The sequence below is a fragment of the Cololabis saira genome, chromosome 5 (genome assembly GCF_033807715.1).
Source record: "Cololabis saira isolate AMF1-May2022 chromosome 5, fColSai1.1, whole genome shotgun sequence".
Taxonomy (NCBI): domain Eukaryota; kingdom Metazoa; phylum Chordata; class Actinopteri; order Beloniformes; family Belonidae; genus Cololabis; species Cololabis saira.
In genome coordinates, this window is record NC_084591.1 from 28967037 (window position 1) to 28989643 (window position 22607).

Below are 22607 nucleotides of genomic sequence, written 5' to 3' on the forward strand. Positions count from 1 at the left end.
ATTCAGTTCAGTTCAGTTCAGTCAAGTCAAGACAATTCAATTCTGTTAAAAAATGATGAATCCCCAAAGGGAAATTATAAAAGTAAGTCTTTATTTTATTGTGAGAATCATTACTTGTGTCCTTAAATATATTATTAATCATTCAGGCAAGTATTAATAACCACCATTGATTATTAGCAATAAAATATAATGAATAAATGATCTGATTGTTGATAAATAATAATTATTTATTAATGAGATGGTTATCAATTTAATCATTAATCTTAATCATAATTATGCAATTCATTCTTGTTGATATGTCTTTTTATATTTTGTACTATTACTGAAACTATAGAAAACTTCCATGACTTCTATCACATAATATTTCCCAGAATGTAATATCAATGTTTCACGCCCAATTGTGGTATTTGTAATTAAAACCAATATTTAACCTACCAAGATATGGTTCAACAGAAAATTATTCCAACAAGCCAAGAAGCAAATAGTTCTTTATTTACAACAAAAATTTGCATGATTGCTTTCAATATGTTGAAATGGTTTCAGAATAAGCTTCTTTTCATGTGTTTTATGGTTAAAAGTGAATGAAGTGACACGTGTGAACATTTAAAACAAGATGATATGCAATTATGACCAGCCTTGAAAGTACAACTATTGTACGATGCTCAAATTTTAGTTGAATTTATTTTCTCTTTACAATAAATAGTAAAGAAAGAGCCAGATTCATCAATACAATATCAGGTTTTAGAGGCAGTTTTACAGTCCAAACTACCGCGGATCAAAGGACCCAATTGACCACTGGGTGCAGTTAAGAATGTTTTTATGTGCTGCTTGTGAAGCAATTCAGTTCCCCCTCAACAGCAGCCTTCCTGACGCACACTTCATAAGGTATTTGAAAGAAAACAAAACCATCCATTTATCCATCCTCTCCCGCTTATCCAGGGTGGGTTCGCAGGGGTAGTACCCCAAGCAGGGAAGTCCAGACCTCACTTTCCCCAGCTTTATCTACAGTAGCTCATCTGGGTATCCCAAGGCGTTCCCAGGCCGGCCCAGAGACATGGTCCCTCCAGCATGTCTGGAGTCTTCCCCGGGTGTCCTCCCAGTTGAAACTGTAAATCCACTATCTGTACACAATATTTTAAAAACAAAACAGCTTTTATACAATTCCCAGATTTCACAAAAAGACTAACAATTAGATTCATTTTGTTGTTGGAAAGATTGACCATCTTCTCTGGTTAAAGACAGATATGAATTCTCATCTGCCTCTCTGCATTGCAGCCAGCCTATATGAAACAAGCAAAATGGAGAAAAAAAAGTGTTTATTCCTTTTTAAAATAGGATATATATATATATATATATATATATATATATATATATATATATATATATATATATATATATATATAAAAATTGTGTTAGTGATTCTTACATGATGCTTGTTCATGCTCTGGATAAGGCCGCTTGGCCACGGGAGGGGACTCTCCGAACACAGCAACCATCACCTGCAGCAGACTCACGAGGTCACACTCACCCTGATGGAGGAAACAGAAAGTAACAAGTTGTGGCGGTAAAACACCTCAAGCCAGTGCCATGAAACTCTGACCCAGATTCTCATCTTTTATGAGACACATAAAGAAACATAAAGCTTTGTCCAAAAAAAATACATTTAAAAAACACATTACTTCACTTACATTTTTCCAATCTTGCAGGTACGGCAGCAGGATTTCACCATTGTTGGACACATACGTTCCTGTCACGACCACCATCTCAGATGTGGGTTTTACATAACAGATGGGAGCATCTTGAGGGTAGCTTTCCTCAAACCATATGCATATGGGTATGTTGTAGTTCGCATCTTGGAAAACAGCAAAGCACCAAACATTTATCTTAAATATTTCTAATATCATTTGCTCAAAGGTCTGGTCAAATGTGCAAAATGTTGGTTACCTGAAATCATGACAGGTATAGTTCCGGTAAGACTCATCAAGTCCTTTGTGGTTCCATCATTGTAAACTGTACGAAGCACAATAATGAGTGCATAACAGCAATGACGTCTTTCTACATTCTGAATATGCTCAGTAGCTGTTATTTTGACACTTACCATATCTATCCATCACAGGCACAAGGTTTTTGAAGAAGGTGAGTGCAACATATATTTCATGAGCTACATATTTGCGAAGGTATGCCTTTAGAACATATAAAACCAGAAGAGAAATACATTTTAGCATAGAATCTGTTAGCCGGTAGGCCTAGATAAGAAAGAACATAAACTTTCAGTGATTATCTATTCTTACCTTAGGAAGCATTTTCTTTATCGTTTTCTCACGAAATGACATATTTAATAGAACTGACTTTTCTCCTTACAATTAAAAAAGAAAGAAAGAACACAACGTATCTCTTCGATCAGCAACATTCACCATGCTGAACTTTCAACCTGTTTCGGCTTCAGGAGAGTTTATTACTCTTTACTACCAGGAAAAGAAGTCCCACAGTTATGCAAGGCATCCACCCTACGGAGCAAGTGTGTTTTACTTATCTCATTTTGTTACAGCTGCTATATAAGCACTATTACAACACAAATACCTCCCAAATGCTGTTGTATAAATGCTCCATAAGTATTTTTAACTTTGAGTGTAATGGCTTAGATATGGTATTTAACTTAACATATAATTAAATGATATATAATTGCAAGTTAGTGATTTTTGAACAACACAACACATTCTTTACATCCTCAGCTGCTAGGAGCAGCAACAAACACAGCAGCTTCACTTTCAGGAAAACATTTTTGTTTTCTTTCAGATGATTTATTGTAAACCAAAAAGAAGTCATTATTCACCAAGAAAATGGTTGATTAATGAAAGGATATTAATGCACTGCTTTATTCTGGATCCATGAGAACTGTTCTCACATGTGACGATTGTAAAACCTCTGGATAAACGGTTTTTACAGCAGACCCTTGACCCTTCAGTTCAATACCTGCTCTTATTGTATAAAATTTTAATCAGAGCGATCCCATGTCATAGTGTTTAAAAATCTTGATATTATACATTACTTAAAAGATTTTTTTCTTTTATAGATTTATTTTAATTATTTTATCGAAAATATATATTTGCTCCTCTTATTCTGATACCCACATGGGACTGTAGGTGGCAGCAAATCTCAACTTTAAAAAGAAAAAAAAAAAAGGTTTAGCAACTTCTTCATCTTGACATCTTTATTCCCGTCCCGCATTACATTTGCCACATTTTCAAAGGGTAAATACATCTTAATTAGCTAAACAGCTGACAATTTCACAAAATTCTTCCATATCTCAACGCCACAATTTGCAAGGTGAGAAACAAGCCCTTGAGCCCAGACAATCTTGTGTAAAACATCCCCCACATGGTCCTTACAGTCTTCAGCCATACTCGGCACGTGTGTATGCATACTGGTGGACTTCTGGACATGGACTGCGATGACATGCTGCTGCCTTTCTAATGCAGTGATAGTTTGGATGCCCAGATTTTGTGGATATTATCATTGGTGTATTGTTAAAAGACAAAGAGAGAGAGAGAGAGAGAGACACACACAAAAAGCATACCATCAGGACTGTAATTATATATTACAAACTCCAGTTTCCCCCATAATAATGTTTGAGCACAAAGGTTAAAAAGATAAAATGTTGGAACACGGTCAACAGTAGGGCCAAGGATCATCCCCTGCAACATCACAATAAGTTAAACACAAGCTGTCTTTCAAACAATATCTGAAGACTAAAAGACATTCACAGTTTGTGTCCTTCCTCGAAGATGAGAAATAAACAGACAACTGATGGACAGGCGGAGCACCGTCATTCACACGTCAACTACACTGGTCAAATTTCTGTAAGCCAGTCACTGCAACTGTACAAAATCAATCAGGTCGGACATGAAACGTTGAAGGAGAGAAAAAAAAAAAAACAATTGATGTCTTTCACTGGAACCTATAAGATCTCTGAGGTCCGCCTTTTTTGCGAGTATCATTTGTAAGTACAATAACTGCAATTTGTAATAAATTCAATTATTTTCAATAATTTCTCTTGCATGGTTCATCTATTTGATTCTGACTACATATTTTATTAATGGCCACATTTCAATATATATATATATATATATATATATATATATATATGGGTTGTTTTTTTTTACCAGCAATATTAAACTAAACTCTATTCAATCAGACACGAATACAGAGCAAGACAAAAAAAAAAAAGAAAAAAATCAGTGTAGTGTTTTCAGTCAATTTCTTTTCAAATTCTGTACAGCGCAATACACTAGTATATTTTTGTTGTGCATATAAACAAACAAACAAAAGAGCAAGCATAATCTGGTTGGTAGAGCTTGCTGCAAACATTAGGTACAGACTAGCTAAAAGATAAGGCAAAGTAAACACAGATCATTTTATTTAGGCAACAAATAATAGCATTATGAGGAGCACAAGCCTTTTAGTATTAAGAAATCAAGCAATGAACTCCCATAACTCACAAATCGATAACCTGTTCCATACAATAGTTCCACATATACAGTAAATATGGTGTCCATAAGATTAGCACCTGACTTATTATTGTTTCATTAAAAAGCTGTAAGTGGCAGGGAAAAAGAGACGAAGTGTGAGGATAGTACGGTACGTGTGGAAAAAACTGAAGTTCACCTCTGAGGCAGGACTTGTGCGTTACTCTCCGCAAAACCCAACTCGTGGCATCCCTTACCCCGGTTTCCAGGACTGTTAGATGACACATTCCTGGACCCCGATTCCTGAGTCTTATTGTTCCAAAGGAGTAATTCTTGCAGTCCAAAAAAATCTCATCACCATGTAGTAAACACGGTTCTGAACCGTACAGTTACGGAAAAGAAATGCATAAAAAAAAAACTTTTTTTTTTTTTTGTGTAGAACAGCAATCGGTCTTTACGGTTTTAATAACAACAAAGACCATAGCTACATGTTCATGCACTGTACCTTTCCTTCTTCAACCAAAGTAAAAAAAAGAAAAATAAGTAATCATGAAAGATGGTTTATTTCCAACACATTGTGTAGCTCGGAGAGCAGAGTACTACTATTGCACCTGAACCTACGTACACTAGCCATTACAATTATCTTGCAAAGACATCTCAAAATGATATAACTGTAAAAAGTAAAAGGCAGTCGCATCCTGGAAATCCATCTTTGTACTCTTTTTTTTCAGACATAAATTCCAAGAGACTTAACTACCACAAAAAAGGTAAATAAAAATGTTAAACCAGGTGCCACCTTCGTTCACTTACAGTGCTCAGGTTTCAAATCTCCTCATCTCTCACACACAGTCTCTCTACCTCTCTCTCTCTCTCACACACACACACAGACACACGCAAAAGGAGAAAATGAAAAACCAAGTCCAACATTTTTTAACAGTTCAGGCTAATTGTTAATCAACAATTTAAAAAAACAACACATGTACAGTCTTTCCCATGTCTGCCTCCACCCCCTGTATCCAGGACACTGACAGGACTACTGAGCAAATCAAGCAAACCCATCACAGGTTTAGTGAAGGGGGAGGTTGGATTAATTAAAAAACTAAATGTCCATTCCAGTTGTTTCCATTCAAACCGGTCAGTCCTTCCAGCTGTTAGGACTAAGGGGGTGAAATTAGGCTTCGAGGCACGAGGGGGAAAGAGACACCCCCTTTACAACCAGTGTTGAGACTGAAAACAATAAGTTAGCAGGAGAAATGAAGAGCAACCCAGCCTGAAGGAGTCATTAGTGATGTTGCTTGCAGGTCGATGTGGACCAAAGAAAAAGAGGGGACCGGACCAGGCTAGTTCAGCTAGCGACTTAGGCAACAGTCCAAATCTGCCTTTTTCCATAAGAGTCTATGGTTCAGTCAGCCCTGGCACGTAACTTTAGAGCTTTTGCTTCAATAATCCTCTTTATGATAAAGTTCATATTTCATCTTTGAGTTGTTTTATCTGTCTGTCTTCGAGTCCATGCTGCCACTTCGTGCTGTAGCATTTCTCCTCAACATGTCACAGAGAGCTGAGAACACAAAATTAAACAGATATTAGAGCCTTTCATCATTTATTTCATATGATGAACAAATGGCGGGCCTATTTTTTGCTCACAATATGTAGCTGAGTTTACAGAAAAAAAATAAAACAGAGCATAACAGCATTACAGAGTAACCGGGTGACCATCATGCTGCAGGTTCCATCTCACCTGTATCAAGACACCACACATCGACAGCTCATACAGTCTTGACCACTCTCATCAGGTGGGTTCAGCTTCCTCAGCTTATGCTGTCTTATCTCCCGCACCAGCGTGTAGAAAGCATCCTCCACTCCCTGTAAACACACATCAATATACAAAAGTTATAGAAAGCAATCCGATCACAGTCATTAAGTGGAGTACACTAAGGCCCTGTCCCAATACTCCCCCTACCCCTAGTTTTCAGCCCTACCCCTAAATTTTGCGCGTTCCCGTGAGGGTAGTGGTGTCCCAATTCCTTTTTTCACCTAGGGGTAGTGAAGAAAACTAGTGTCGTGGCTATGAATCTGTCCCTACGGATCGAGGGATTTCGGGTGCACACTAGTTGATCTAGGGCCAGAAAAATTTCCCAGAATGCTTTTCGTCGTCATTTGCGGACTGAATAAAAAAAAACAAAAAAAAACATGGCGGACATTTCTTATTTTTTAGTGAATAAAATCTATATTTTGAGTTAGTTTCTGCATAAAAATGCGTTTTGATTACATTTCTAGCGAGAAATATATATTTTACTTTCATAATATTCACTCAGTGAATGTACATAATCACTCGTTTGCCCGTTGTTGCAACCTTGCCAGAATAAAGGCTGATTTATGGTTCCGCGTTACACCAACGCAGAGCCTACGGCGTAGGTTACACGGCGACATACACCGTACCCTACGCCGTAGGCTCTGCGTCGATTTAACTGAGTTTTCGGAGCAAATTTCTTAACAGGCGTAGCTACAACTGTTAGATTTCATCAACATTTATCTTCCTAAATTATTTATTTCAGCCAGCGGTAATTCTCCACAGAGCTGCAGGTTTCTCCCCGGGACGACGGCGCAGGTCGACCTGGCGATCACGTCTGTACTCCGGCTGCTGCTGCTCCGGACCGGCGGCTCTTCTCATCTCCGAAAACATCAGATCAAATTTCTTAACAGGCGTTATTTGGACAAACTGAGCCCAGGTTGGGGATCTTAACGGTTACTTTTACGCCTGAAAAAATATTAAAACGTAATAAAGTGGCATATTAACAGCGCTACAGCTGAAATTAAAACAGCTTTTGGCTCTCAGCTCCCTGATTTTAGGGGTGGTGCTGAAAGTAGGAGTAGGGGGAGTATTGGGACAGGGTCCTGGGAAGATTTCAAGTGCCCTAAAATCTGTCCCTTCTTTTTTAGGGGTAGTGATAGTGAGGGAGGGCTAGTGGTAGAAAGTAGGGCTAGTGAAGAAAAGTGATCAGGTGTACACACCACTTGGCAACATCACCATGGACACCCTGATCATTTCAGTTGTTGGTTAATCAAAAATGAATCTAGAAGGAGAGGTCAATGCTCAATTCGATGCATTTTCCATTTGAATGACATATTGTTTTGTTTTGTCCATCCAAGTTCAGTGCCAGCATCATTTAACTTGAAAAGACTGTATTATGTACCTACATGATGCGTCAGGGAGTGGGAGCTCTGCAGTGACTAGCCCTGACAAAGCTTTTCAAATACTGTAGCTCTGTTCTTGAGCCAAGGTAACCTGGCTATGAGTCATTGCCTGCAGCATTATAAAATGTTCGAAGCAGCACAAATCACATCACTCCACAGGCCATGGCCCACTCTTTGCATTAATTAGGATGTGTGTTAAAAGGAAAGGCAGAGGCCAAATTAGTGACACTTTGATGCAGCAAACAGTGATTAATAATTAGCAAATATTTTAAATCTGTGGCTTACAAAGATGTGAGAAATGAAAGTAAAATCTAAAAGTAAACTAAAATGACGGAACTAGTCAGATAGGTTTATGCAGGTTTTAATTTCAACACCTACCTGTCGCGTTTTGGCAGAGGTTTCAATGTAAGGAATTCCGTAGGAGCGAGCGAGGTCCTGGGCTTGCTTTGTGTCCACCGAACGTGTTGGTAAGTCACACTTATTTCCCACAAGCACCATGGGTACGTCATCGGAATCCTTTACTCGTTTAATCTGCTCTCTGTGAATTAGAAAAGAAAAAAAGAAAAATATATATATTTTTTTTTTGCAAATTTATACACATTTTGGTTGTTTAAAAATTCCTTTAACCAAACTCAACGCAGCATTTAGCCTAAAAAAAAAAAAACATCTCATTATTTGGGGTCCTTGCAGTTTCATGAATAACAGCAGTTCCACCACTGGGAAAGCAAGCACCCAGGGAACTCTAGGACCCAGAGGAAGAGCCAGGGCCTGCCTGTGCTCTGTGCTGCACTGCTGAAGGAGGAGGGACAGACAACAGCCAGGCAGCAAACAGCATTACCTCATCACTACAGCAGCAAGTGCCAAACGACATGCAGTCAGGGGGAAATTGACTGAAAGGAGTGGGTCAGATCAGCACAGCTCTTCTTCTCAGCCTGTCCCTGCACATAGTCAACTCATCTGTATACATTTAGCACAAACCACACTGAGTTGTGATGGATTTGTTGTATCTTGGTACAACACTCAACTCAAATATAATAGTGCGGGTGTAAAAAAAAAAAAAACCCACAATGTTGAATATTGTAAATAAAACATTCTTGGGCTCAACAACAAAACTGCAATACCATGTGGTCTCGGATGGAATTTTTTTCCATCTTTGCCAACAAAAACCACAAAAAGATCTTTAAAACAAAGGACCAGCTTAAACTGGCCTCCCACTTTTTGTAACACCAAGCAAAAAGACCCATATGTCCCTTCACATGTTGCACAATAGTTTGTGTTAAAGACAGGACCAAAAAAAAGGCAAAAAAAGGCTGAGCTGCAAGGGCAGCATGCCAAACAAAAGTGATACGTTCAAAAGATCCTGCAGAACTGTAAAAGACAGTCATCATCTTTTACTTGTGATCTGCAAGACAAACAAATGACTACATAAGGAGATAAGCAACAACAAATGTGGCAAAGACAGAAAAAAAACCACTACTCATCTCCAGCTGAAAGTCACCACTCCCTCCCTTTCTCCTTCCCTGTCCTTGTGAGTGCTACCTCTGCCTGCTCCTCTAATTGAGTCACGATCGATTTCATTGGCATCGTGCTGTAAGCCTCCAGTTGGGGGCTAAGCTTTCTTTAGCTGTGTTAAATGCTACAGCATGACATCACCCTACTACTGCAGAGAGCTGGCACCAACACACGTATATACAACCCTCTCCCTCCAGAACTCATGGGAGGCCCTGTAACACTATGAATACACAAATACACACGCATAAGAGAGGAGCACAGGACTAACAGCAGAGGAGTTGTGTGTCTGAACTACACTTGAACTCATTTGGAAATTCATATGCTCACATCTGTAGCCCAAAAAAACCAATACAGTATATCAGCAGAAATTTCTGGAGGTTTCCACTCCCTCTTTCAGTACAGATGCACTGATTGGAATTTTCTTTGTCACACCTGACCTTCGAGTTTTGCGCAATTCTGTAAATTACCTACCATTTTTATCTCTACTGACTATAAATGATAGAATACAATCTTTTTTTTCCTACTTTTTGATTTCATTGAAGATTTAACTGTGGTCATAAGAAAAGACTGGTGATAAATAGTCTTTTTTTTTTCTCAAAAACAACTAGTCTGGAGTGTTTCTCTATTTGTTACATGACATTTAAAAAGAAATGTCACACAAAGTTTTATTTACTGTCAACCGTCACAGACTGTCATTTATGATTTAAATAACTACACACACACACATATATATATATATATATATATATATATAAAAATTAATAATTTCCTTTTGTAGATTGATAAAGTATATAAAATATTAAATATTTTAGGGTTTGCAATTAATCTAAATCTGGTGTATTGTTAAAAGAAGTACAAGTTAAATAAAAGGTAATTAATTCATTGAAATCATACTTTATGACAAGATGTGTGAGGAAACATCATTTTCAGTTGAGTTTTGGTTACTTGTCGTTTGCATTAAACTAGAAGTGACAGCATTCATTTTACTCTCCCTTAATCAGATGGCCATCATGCTTATCCTTGTTCATTCCGCCACATTTACTGGTCACATCATCTGTCACTACGTATGACGTGTAAAGTGTGTTATTACTTCATTTGCCAAATTCAAGTTCTTTCCCCGGCGTACTCTGCTGCTGCTACACGTAAATCTCCCTCCTGTGGGACCAATAAAGTCTTATCTTACCTAACCCTGGACAGGTAAGTTTCTCTATCGTCGTATGCATTGTATTGAAGTGGAATTGATTGTTTTACAACCAATTTTTTTTTTTTTTGGTTTTACAACCAATCTTAACTATTAAACGGCAAAAACATTTCTACGCTAAATAAGCAAACAGCTGGACTATATAAGCGGAAAATAATGTTTATGGAAAACTCTGTATGAACTGCTGAAGAGGTTAAACGTCCTCGTGAATCAGTGCATCTTTTATTTTTTCTTAAACACACCTGTACTGGTGAATGTCCTCAAAGGACTTGGTGTTGTTGATGGCAAAGACGCAGAGGAAGCCCTCCCCTGTTCTCATGTACTGATCCCTCATGGCGCTGTACTCCTCCTGACCTGCAGTGTCCAGGATATCCAGCAGGCAAGTCTCCCCATCAATCACCACTTGTTTCCGGTATGAATCCTTCAGAAAAAGGAAAAAAAAAAAAGAAAAAAAAAAGAAAAGAAATGCAATTGTTTATAGCTATGATAAAGAAGTCACACTCTCCTGTGACTCACAGAATAAATGGTTCAGGTGGGATCTGAGGCAACTCATGGGGCATGCTGATGTTTCATCACTGTGCCTGGTCATTCAGGGCGGAGGAGTATGTTCACAGACGGCACCAGGAGACAAGCTGTAACGCTGACTGTGTATGAATCTAAATGTGTTATTGATTTCATGTCCACTTTCTGATCACATGAAATTCAAGGGATCAGAGGATCAGAGCTAATGTTTAGCCTTCCAACATGCAGCCACAAAAACATGGAGTGCTGTCCCTTTGTTTGTTAGAGCATAGGGGCCAGGAATGCAAATACACAAAAAGGACATTGTCTGGCCAGAGGCAGGCGTGGTGAGAAAGAGAGGGAAAGAGAGACATAGAGGCAGGGGGAAAAAAAGAGAAGAAAAAGAAATCTCTCTCTCTGGCTTCTTAGCAATGTCTGCAGGGCCTTTTATTGCCTTATTTTAATAAAAACAGTGCAAATGGGTGGAGTCCTTTATTTATTTTTTTCTTTCTTTCTTGAGGCCAAATTTGCCATTTCTTCCATGCCTGACCATTTGGAGGTTTGCCACGACATTCAATTAATTAAATTACATTAACTTGGTTTGGACTAAGCTTTTGTCTCAGTATGATCCACAACATATTCTTCAGGACTTTTTTGTGTTATGAGCAGTCCTTTTCCACATAGAAATAATATATAGAACACACAAAAGAGAGTTTTACCTCTATAGTTGGGTCATATTCATCCACAAAGTGGTTCTGGATGAGCTGGATGGTTAGTGCGCTCTTGCCCACACCTCCAGCGCCCACTACCACCAGCTTGTACTCCGTCATTTCTGTCGCTGCTGCTCACAACACACCACTGTTGAGGAGACGTTGAGGGAGAAAAGAGGTGCAGGTTAGTAAAAATGTAACTAAAAGAAATAAAACCCATAAAACACACGGAGCCCATGATCTGTCATCTGCTACCAGACTGTCGTGATGTGGTCTACGACTTGCTGTACAGACAAAACATGTGAAGATACCATTACGTCCCACTGGTGAGAAACATTAGTGTTTTGCATTTGTTGGAGTGTATGTTCAGTGGGGGATGAGGCTGAGACCCTCAAAGGGGAATGTAAAAAATGTGCTGAAGGTACTCAATGTTCCAGTCCTCTCGCGCTTAGTGTGTGAGCAACAGAGAGAGGGCATTAGAGAAAGAGCAGGGGAGGCAGCGGGGTGAAAGTGTGGGGGGTACAACACTGACAGACAGATCCTTATAATTCAAGTTTTACACCACCAACATCGACATGTTATCCTATAGTGACAGATGCAATGTATGAAATCAAAATACAGCACTGGATTAGGATCTCCGCCTTGTTCCTGTTGACTGCAGAGTCAGGCTATTGCTTTGAACTTTTTCACAGTAGTTTCCCACAGAAATAAAAGGGACATGCCTGCAGAGGATTTTATGACTCAGGTTGTACCTGAAGTTTTGATATGAAACGCTTCTTCAAGAAAATACATTCATTTGATCACAAAAGAGACAAAACAAAACCAAAAAAAAAAACACAGATGTATATCGTTTCTATTGAAGCTTCATGTAATTAATTTGAGAATATTCTCAGAGGTTGCCGTGTACACATTTTCATGGTGAGGTTTGTAAAATGGAGAATAGGAGAGAAAACCGATAAGAGCTAGGTGGGGAGACAAGGCAAAGAAAAATGACAGTTTAGCTCGTTTACTGTCAATCCTTGAGTTTGATAAAAGAGTATATATCGTTTTCTTATCCATAAACAGCCACTAACAAATAACAAGGGTAGCTAACTGGAAATGGATTGACACAAGACACAAGTCGGACTAACTTGGGGAAAAAAGCTTTTAGTTTCTCTACACCCTCTGCGTGGAATACCCTCCAACTTGAACTGAAAATTTCTGAACTTCTTTCTTTTGAAGCCTTTCGCCCACTTCTTAAAAACCGACAACGAGAATCCTTTCGGCAGAGCCTGTGTTTTTAAACTACATGTGCCCGTGTTCTTAAATTTTAAGTGTTCTTTAATAATTTTAAATTATTTCTGAAGTTGTTGTTTTTTACATATTGTGGAAGTCACCACTATTGCACTTTATTTGCTAAACAGTTTGCACTCTCATTTTAATGTTTATTACGTGATTGTTGTTATTTGTGTGTGGGCGTGTGCTGCTGCCTTCCTTGGCCAGGTCACCCTGGAAAAGAGGTCTTGACCTCAATGGGTGTTTTTTATCTGGTTAAATAAAGGTGAAATAAAAAGTAGACTAAGGGACAAAATACACTTCCTCATAACTGCTGAATATTCTAATTAAATGTTGTGACTTAAATATAACTACGTCACTTTTTGTAAAGACTCATATCCGGCACTTTAAAACCTCATATTGTACATTTCTGTTTATACATTTTATTTTATCTCTTATATATTTGTTTGTTTTTATATTTTTATTGTATTGCACCAATCACCACAACAAATTCCTTGTGTGTGTTAACAAACTTGGCAATAAACCCTTTTCTGATTCTGATTCTATGTAAAATAAGATGCAACATCCTTGTGTACAAATAAGAAACTAATTTGGCAAAACACCACTACCTGGATGTTAGGTGTGATCAGAATATAGGCATCCATCATCTATACTCACAAAGGCAGGGGTGCACCCTGGACAGGGCCACATATAGTCAAACAACCACATATACTCCTACAGACAATTTAAAATCCCTAATTAACCTGGAATACATGTTTTTGGACTGTGGGATGAAGCTGAAGCACCTAGAGAAAATCCAGGTTAACCCCTCACAGAAAACCCCCGCAGGGATTTGAACCAGGAATCTTCTTGATGTGAAGCAACAGTGCTAAGCACAAAGCCACCGTCCTCCTTTATGGACCCACACAACTCACTGACCAGGTGTGGTTGATGTAACCAAGCTGTGGCAATCATAAAAAAGCATGTTGTATAATAACAAAGGTCAGAACTGAGACAGTAGTAAAAAATTAAAGAGGATTAAATAAACAAGGTGTGCTCAAAAGAAAGCTACAGAAAGCTTTGTTGGAAAATAACACTAGTCCAACTCATCAGCTGTAACCGCACATGTAGAGGACTGTATGTTGATCTCAGTGAGGTCAATACAAAGATCCTCCGACGTCACCCTCACCTGTCCTGCTGGTCGGTTAAATTCCAGGTGTTATGAAAATGAGTGGATAAAGTAGCCTTATGAGTGTTTTCCCTGATGTTCCACACCAAAGAATGATTCATATACTGAAAAGTTACCACTAGGTTACGAGATTTATGACCCGGAAGTGACCTGATACCAGCCCACTAAAGAAAGGATGAGTCAGCATATAATGGAAAGATTAGTCACTCATGACAATTTTCCCCGGAATACGTTCAATGTATTAAAAATCCTATGGAAACCCCTTAAACACACCCACCAAATGTGTTAAATTTCAGATGCATCATGATGCAGATGTAGACAACACTGCATAAATGCAGTGATGAGACATAATCAAGAGATTGTAGTCCACACACACTAACATTTTTAAATACTGAATTTCCAGCCCAAGCAGGAAGATAACATTGCTATAAGCTTAACTGTGCTAAAACTCCCCAAAAACCATAAACAAAACAACAAAAAACCCATCATACATAGGGATGAGAATCAAGAACTGGTTCTTGTTCAGAACCGGTTACCGTGTTTCAATTCCTTGGAATTTTTTGCAAATTTTTCGATTCCAGTGAGCACGAATGATGTCATGACGTACGTTTTGTAACGTGTGTAAGTCGGCAGTCAATAGTAAACATGGCGCCCAAGCAATTCAAACGCTCGAAAGTCTGGTTACATTTCAGTAAAAAAAAGATGAAAACAGGGCAACTTGCAATACTTGCCAAGAGAATATTTCTTCAAAGGGAGGAAACACTGCCAACATGCAAACACATTTGTGCACATAGCATTCAATAACAATAAATGTCGCTCCGGACTAACGTCAGTAATTCAAATTACCAGCAGCAGCAGTAACTATAGCATGTCCTTACTAATAATACTGGAGGTAATTAATGGCCCTTTTACACTAGTACCTACTCAGCGCGACTCCATTCGCCATGCCCCGGTTTTGTGCTTTTCCACTAGGGGTGGAGGCGGGTGGAGTAGATACTTTTTCTGTATCTACTCTGCCGAGGTTTTAAGCGGCTGAGTCGGGCTGTGATGTCATCACACTACAGGCCACCGATTGGGCGGGGCCGTCAGACGTTTGAGTCGGGAGGCGGAAATCAGCAAAAGAGCGACTTGTGGCTTCTTCATTTTATTCGACAGGCAATGGGAGCGCAAAAGTCTGTTTCGTGATCCAACTCTGAGGTGCAGATGTTCATAAACCTGGTGGCTGAGGAGAGAATTAAAAAGGGATCTAGACGGGCGATAAGGAACGACCAGATCCACCAGGCGCTCGGTCACTTCTCAGCTGCTCGCGGCTCCAGCTGACTTTTCAGCAAAAACTAAATTTTAAAAAAGCGTTGCCGCTTGAAGCTTCTTTCACTCTCATTTTTTAACTTGATATTGAACACAAGTCACAGATAAAGCAGCACATATATGGAGGCGTGGCGAGTCGAGTCGCGCTCAGTAGGTAGAGTGTAAGTGTAAGTGTAAAAGCGCCATAAGTAACTAACAAACACTGCCTATCATATTAGCGCCATTTGCGATCGCGATAAAGAACCGAATCGTTGAGCAAAATCGAAAATGGATTTGGAATCATAAAAATCTTATCAATTCCAATCCCTAATTCTGCAGCAGAAAATAATTTGAAATAGCTTACATGACTTATTTTATATAAAATACTGTTAACTGATTTTTGAATGCTTAACAGAAAATGAGTCAACATTACTCTGATGGTTTGTCTTATTAATGATAGAGCAGCTATATGTGGCTGGGTAATAATTTGAGGATGCAAGACATTAAGTTGCATTGAATTGTTAAATTAATCCTAAAGACAATTGCATCACAATTTTATTCAATTATAAAATAGACATCCTAATATCAGATGCAGCAGGTGCTGAACATCTGTCTGCCTTTGCTGTAATAACCGGTACAGTGCAGTGATTGTATTCACTTTTGACACATATTCAAGACATTGAGAATAAAAAACAGGCATGACGGGTGGGGATGAGCATGCTCACCAACCGTGTTTCCCTTTGCTGAATGTTCTGTCAGAGGGATGAGGATAAAAATGATTAACTTGCACCACCTGCTACAGTGTGTGTTCAGCCCATTAGTACATCATAAAAACACCACAAGTTACATAGACAGTTTTACTTTCTATAGGCAAACAAACATCATCTATATAACCTGCAGTCTGTTACATCTATTACGCAGACTCCTGGCTTTGGTTCTTTAGTGACCCTGAACAGAAAACACACACACACCCAGTCTCTTGTGCATTAATTCCTGCAAGGAGCAGCAAATAAACCTTAAACTTCCTTAAAGGGAGGACAAACGGATGACACAAACCCAGCCCCTGGACAGTTGAACCAAAGGGCAATCAAAGAAGGGCAGAGAATCGTAAGAAAAAAGCTTATATCGCAGCGAGTGAATAATAATAGTCTTGGTACATTTATCTTTGGGTGTGGTGTTGCATTAATAGAATCTGCATGCAAAAAACCCCAAAAATGTTTGTGTTGTTTGTGTCAGAACCGTGTGCAACGGTGCTGTGAGCGCAGACTAATGTTAGCCAACATTACCACTGGAATATGTTAATGATTGACAGAAAAGCAGACTTGTGAACCTGAGAAAGATCTTTAACTTCTCTCTTTTAATCACATATACAAACACGAATTGTGTTTTTCTGCATTAACTCCTTGAACCCGCGAGTCAGCTGTGAGCCTAAATGGACGAGGTAGCTCAGAGTGCATTCACCAGCAAAGAAAATGGCTTGATGTTAAAAAACACCAACTGTATATACAGACTATAACTTTGAAACACAACAGGGAGGGAAATATATTGACCCCTGCAACCTAGCAGCCAAACACTTAGCTTCTGTTCACCTCCAAGTAAGTAAATCAACCTGGTATACAGAACAGTGTACAGTCGGCCGGCTGAAGCTGCAGAGCCAGCCTACCTCTTCAGAGCCTCCACTAATCAAATAAACAGCTACTGTGCCATGAAGAGAGACTTGTCCTGAACAGACAGTTCCTAAAACTCCTTCAGTCACTGGATGCTATTCGCAACAGCTTGGACAACGCAGTCTCATCAGCAGGTGCTTTGGTTACAGTGAAGTCAAATGATCAGCTTTAACGTTAACACTTCAAATGTGAAACCATAAAACAAGTCATGCACTAAACTTGGGTCAACAATTGTCACTTCACGTATCAGTGCTGATCTGGGACTAAATCATTTTCAACTACTCTCGTCACCTTGAGTTTGATCTGAAGAACAGAAGGTGTGGATAAAAAAAAAAATATCACAATTTTCCTGAGCTTCAGGAGATATTAAAGAGAAAACATTATCTATCATCTGAGGGGGTGAAAAAAATTTAACAGCACATGGGAGTTAGCCGATGAGCTGGATGAGTTTCCTTGCTTTTACACATTGATTACAGCCTCTGAAAGCTAACAAAGATGCTCCTTACAGCAACAGCCCTCACAATAACCGTCTCTGGACTAACCTTGGCAGCTGACTAACTCGCATACTGGTGCTTCATCAAAATCATAAAAGCACAGATCAGAGCACACAAACTAGAAGAAATGCATGGGCCAATAGTTTAAAAAAAAAACAGTTTCACTTTTTTAAATTCGTGAATCATTTTTCAATCTTGCAAAATCAACAGTCACACATATTCCATGAATCTAACTTTTCTAACACCCTCTACCCTTGATGAGTTGGCAGAGGATTTTTCCACAAGTTCAGTCATCCAACAGTACCAGTTTCGTCATGTGACTAATGCTCAGAGGTTAATTGGAGTTCAGAAATTTTACCAACATATGCACACATGACCAGACATTTACATTTTAATGGCCAGTAGCTGCCACACAAGTGCGTTACAGCAAAATACAGACACACACAACCGTGCGTGTAAATTCCTTGTAAAAAGACAATATTGTGACTAGATACAAGTTAGCAAAAATATTAACCAATTTCCAAAAAAAGTTTGAAACGCATCTAATATTTAACAATTTCTAAATGAAAGAAAAAGGAATAGAGCGACAATTAAACATCCTGATATAAAGTAACACCATATCTGGACACGCTTCTAGTTATGTGAGATTCCTTGGCTACTTTGCATTCAATGCTCTTTTGAAGTCTGTCCAGACTCAGAGTTTGGTTGGAGGGTTGTGACAGCCTTGGCAAAATCTTCAATTTGAGCTCCTTGAAGTAGCCCTTTGTAGATTCAGGGGTGTATTTAAGATAATTATTCTGTTGTAAATGCCATTCTCTTCTCATCATTGAACAGATGCTGTGCTGTTTTCTACAAGAGTTTGCTATTCTTTCGTCATTCTCCCTGCTATTTCCATACTATTAGTTACAACATGAAATTGAAAACATGAAAGATACGTCACTGTTCCACACACTTAGACATACTCATGTAATGTCAATATGTTCAAATAAAAAGTGATAAATTAACACTTCTGTTGTTACAAAAAATGAAGAGAATGTTTCAACTTAACTTTTGGAGATTAATTCATTGTCTGGGCATCCACTTGTTGTTTTAATGTCACAGTAGGTGCAGAAGTCCTTCTTATAAACAGTACAATTCAGTGTACAACAAGAAACATTTTATGAATCATTATGCAAAAACTAAAATAGGAGTATGAAATCTATGCTATCATACTAGCAGAAACACGGCTCTCCAGGTTTGCACAAGAATATTTACAACATCTTGTCTATTTAACCAAGTGTTCGTCTGCCAAAGGACTGAAATTTATATCTTTGAATGCAAATTCAACACACCCACGACCACTCCTGGGAAGGAGAAGGAGGAAAAAAAACAAAAACAGACAGCAGTGCCATCTTCCCTCAAAGTAGGCCATGTAAGGAGCTGATTAATAATCGACAGATACATATGGAGATGAAGAGCGAAATGAATCATGGAGAGATGCTGTCATGTCCCTAAAGCCACTTGTTGTCAGTGAGGGCCCAAACTGAACCGTTTTGTTGATGGAGATAGGAGAGGAATGGAGACATAATGATCAGCATATAAAATAGTTTTTTGAGACATTTCATTCACATATTTTCTTTCAAATGTAGTCAAGGTCATTCTGTATTGTGGATGTGGATGAACAATTCTGCTTCCTGCTTCCTGATGTTAACATTGTATAGCAATTAACATCAGTGCATATGAATCTGTTTTGTACTCATCTGCCCCAAGATGTGCACATCTGCACAATTACACACGTAAATTCTCACTGAGGTCAAACTATTTCAAGTTTTGCCTTTACATATCCAATATAAGCAATGATGCCACAGCAGAGGGAATAAGTTGCAGCAGTATGCTGACCAAAGGAGCAAAAAGCTACTTTTTCTGCCACCACTGTAAGACAGGCGACATATCTAGTATTACGTACAAAATGGTGACCTTTTACCATTGCCATGTCCCACAAAACCTTTTCAGACCCATTCGATCAAGGAACACTACCCTGCATGTTTGTGTATAAGGTTATTTATAGCACATCACCTCCAGCCTGGGAAATTAACATTTCGTTTTGAAACCCTAGAGCCTCGCCTGGACCAAGAGGGTAATGTTACATGACAGCTTACGGAGGGTGCGAGCGTAGAGCAGTGATAGGGGTGCTAGGAGCAGATCAGCTGAAGACGGGGAAGTGCTTCTCTTACCCTATGCTGAGGACATAGCAAACAGAGGAAAGAAGGTTCAAGAAAAAATAAAAAATAAAATATTTTAACAATACAAATAGTGAAATGATCAAAACTTATATTTTACCCACCGGCTCTGCTAGAATATATGCCATCATAAACAAATGTTTTTCATTTTAATTCATTCAACTCTGGAAGTCATTTCTATCATTTTAATGCAAATGATGCAAGAAGCAAGGCACATGTCCAACATTTTTCACAGCACGCGTCCTCTCTCCATTAAAGTGGCTAATTGGTTAAAGAATCCATACTAGCAAAAACCACTGCAGAGATAATAGATTTTTAATGGCATAATGATGGTAAGGAGACCCTCTCTAGGGAAATATCCTGGCCAGATAGTGAGACTCCTAGAGCCGAGCCTTGATAGCTCACCACACCCTCCCACTGTCCTCCAATGACATCACCATCCTAAAAAGCATCCAAACATATGGGATGGCCGGCAACTGAGAAAGCACTCTGCTGCTGAGTCAAATATGACAGAAGAAGGTGAGTCAAGTTTTAAGATGCTGATCTAAAGATACCTCTAGTTGACCATAGCGTACTGAAAAGCAAGTCTGTCGGATTATTTCCTACTGACAGAAATGTTTTTAAAAAGTATAGCATACTTTTACGCAAATATAAAGAGCAAATAAAGATATAAATATTGAAGCCACTATTCATCCCTTGTATTAAGTGTATAAATGTACACATTTTCCCTCTTTTTCTGTTTTATTATGCAGCTATTACATAGCTATAATGTATATTATGGGCCTGCTGTTCTGACAAGACAGTTTCCCTAACAGGATTAATAAAGTACCTACCAATCTGTGTATATAAATGTAAAGCCTAAATAAAATCAGTTTTTAAAAAAGGTACTAGAGTCCAAGCGACCTTTTCCCTACTGGGCCATCCCTTTAGTTTGCCGGGCAGGGTGAGATGGTGGAGGCAGCAGCAGAGATGAAAAGGCCAGCTGACCCTCACACAAAGGACTGCCAGTTATAGGAGCCATGAGGCTTTTCAGACACCAAACCCAGCAAAACTCATGTTTTCTGGTTTGTTTGCTTGTTTTTTGTTTTTGTTTTAAATCTATGCTGTAATTGGAGGAATATCTTGAATCTTTTGTAGCGCTTTAGCTTCTCAGAAAATGTGAAAAATAAAAACATCAGTGAGCTTGTTTAATACTGCTTTAAAATTGCTTTCCTTATGCAGAAGGAAAAAAAAAAAACTATCAAAGTTGTTCAATTCAATTCAAAATAATGTATTAATGCCTGAAGGGAAATTAACTAAACTAGCTAACTTGTAGAGTAATAGAGTGAACTGGGTTAAAATAATAAAAACAATGCAGAAATATGCCTTTAGAGCTACAGTAAATCTCGAATCCACACATTTTATAAAGTGAATCCAAACAGGTGAAAGAGGGGAGGCTGTCATGGGTGCCATTTGATTTTCAGAGGAGTCATGCCTATTTTGGCATTCAGCTCGACAGAATCAAGGCCACAGCTGTTTAGAGAGAAAGGGACATCACATTAACATTACACCTCTATCACTGGACTGCCTCCTACAGCTTTGCAGCGGCCTGAATTCCTGCCATCCATTCATGCTGGACAGAATTAACAGCAAACCCGTGAAATGTATTCAAAAGTCCACAAGGGAAACACCTTTTGTTTTGTTTCGTGCTACAATAAACGCTGGATGCAATGCATTCTGGTAAAGAATGTAAAAGTCAGCTTGAAGTGGGAAAATTATCATTGTATATTGTGTATAAATAAAGACGGGTTCGGGCTTTCTTTTTCTTTCTTTTCAATATATTTAATCATAATTGCCTTGTAATGGAATCTGACTTCCGCAGTGATGCATTCTGGAAATACTTAGACCGATGGGCGTCTCCCCTGCTCGTCTGTGTCTGTGTGTATACTAACACCACTAGCGACCTCACGGTCCAAAATCTATCTTGACATTACAGGAATTAGAAAGTTTGAGTTTTTTCCCCTTTATTAAAGCGTTTTGTGTTGAAATGCGCTCGGTTTCTGTTTCAGATCCAGATGAGGGGGAACCACGGACGTCGCTCGCCTCATGACATCATTAACAACTTTCAACACAGGGACGGTTATCTAAAGTGGAAGCCACTTTTAAAAACTGAAGAAGAAAAACAACCAAACAAAGACATATATTCAAGGGAATTAGTCAATTATTATTCTTTTTTTTTTAGAGCATTTATGAGTTGTGAGATGGATGATAAAAGATGTTAGAGAGAAATTGTTATGATAGCGAGCTAACACGTTTTAATTTCTCGACCGCAATCGCCGGCGAGTGCATATAAAAAAAAAAAACACCCATAATTTAGCTAAAAATAAACACATATTCCTAACACAGGAATGCATATACTCACAACGAGCAGAGGTCTAATTAGCGACGGGAACGGCGTTTCTCTCTGCCGGAGAGGAAGGGAAAAAAAATACTTCAATTCCGTTCAATGCCTCTCAGAAAGGAAACAAAACGTCCCTGAGCTCCAGTCCTGCCCGTCTTCAGGAAGCCGGATCCCTTTTCTCTAAATTGGAGTGTTTAATTCCCACTAGTTAATAATATGCGGCAAATCATTCACCGCTCCCAGGAATCATGAGCCCCGTTAAACAATGTGCTCGCTCTGATCCACGGAGCTGCGGAGCGGCCACGCCCAGCTCCGACACACGTGGCCCCGCCCCGTTACCAGGCATGCTGCGCTGCCTTCACGGGCCCTCGGAAAATGTCTCTTCCAGATGATCGCAGTAGCCTAGGCTGTATCGGGCTGTATCCGAATTCGGATACTACCGCACTACATGCTACATACTGCAAAGTATGCACTGTATACTGCCTACTAAATTAACGATTCAGTCATGGATCTTTAATATTCAGAGGTGGAC

The 22607-nt window shown here is 38.9% G+C and overlaps 2 protein-coding genes across 2 annotated transcripts; both read right to left on the reverse strand.

The window, feature by feature from the left end:
• Positions 1-488: 488 nt before the first annotated feature.
• Positions 489-2542, reverse strand: zgc:123278 (uncharacterized protein LOC641569 homolog). Its single transcript, XM_061721482.1, has 6 exons — positions 2292-2542; positions 2099-2183; positions 1945-2010; positions 1689-1852; positions 1427-1529; positions 489-1280 (listed from the first exon to the last, which is right to left on the reverse strand). Exons 1-6 carry the CDS (start codon positions 2331-2333, stop codon positions 1183-1185), a joined length of 558 nt encoding a protein of 185 aa, XP_061577466.1. The 5' UTR covers positions 2334-2542; the 3' UTR covers positions 489-1182.
• Positions 2543-3176: 634 nt separating this feature from the next.
• Positions 3177-22377, reverse strand: hrasa (HRas proto-oncogene, GTPase a). The gene is made up of 6 exons (XM_061721483.1): positions 22097-22377; positions 11595-11733; positions 10617-10795; positions 8040-8199; positions 6205-6329; positions 3177-6024 (listed from the first exon to the last, which is right to left on the reverse strand). Exons 2-5 carry the CDS (start codon positions 11703-11705, stop codon positions 6210-6212), a joined length of 570 nt encoding a protein of 189 aa, XP_061577467.1. The 5' UTR covers positions 11706-11733; positions 22097-22377; the 3' UTR covers positions 3177-6024; positions 6205-6209.
• Between the last annotated feature and the right edge of the window lie 230 nt (positions 22378-22607).

What these genes read in the sequence shown, in the direction of transcription:
- zgc:123278 (XM_061721482.1), bottom strand. Translation starts at nt 2,333, where the DNA reads ATGTCATTTCGTGAGAAAACGATAAAGAAAATGCTTCCTAAG. An exon ending in TATACCTGTCATGATTTCAG is followed by an intron (nt 1,853 to 1,944) that starts GTAACCAACATT and finishes CTGTTTTCCAAG; the next exon opens with ATGCGAACTACAACATACCC. An exon ending in ACCTGCAAGATTGGAAAAAT is followed by an intron (nt 1,530 to 1,688) that starts GTAAGTGAAGTA and finishes TTCCTCCATCAG; the next exon opens with GGTGAGTGTGACCTCGTGAG.
- hrasa (XM_061721483.1), bottom strand. Translation starts at nt 11,705, where the DNA reads ATGACGGAGTACAAGCTGGTGGTAGTGGGCGCTGGAGGTGTGGGCAAG. An exon ending in AATATGACCCAACTATAGAG is followed by an intron (nt 10,796 to 11,594) that starts GTAAAACTCTCT and finishes CTTTTTCTGAAG; the next exon opens with GATTCATACCGGAAACAAGT. An exon ending in GAGGACATTCACCAGTACAG is followed by an intron (nt 8,200 to 10,616) that starts GTGTGTTTAAGA and finishes TCTAATTCACAG; the next exon opens with AGAGCAGATTAAACGAGTAA.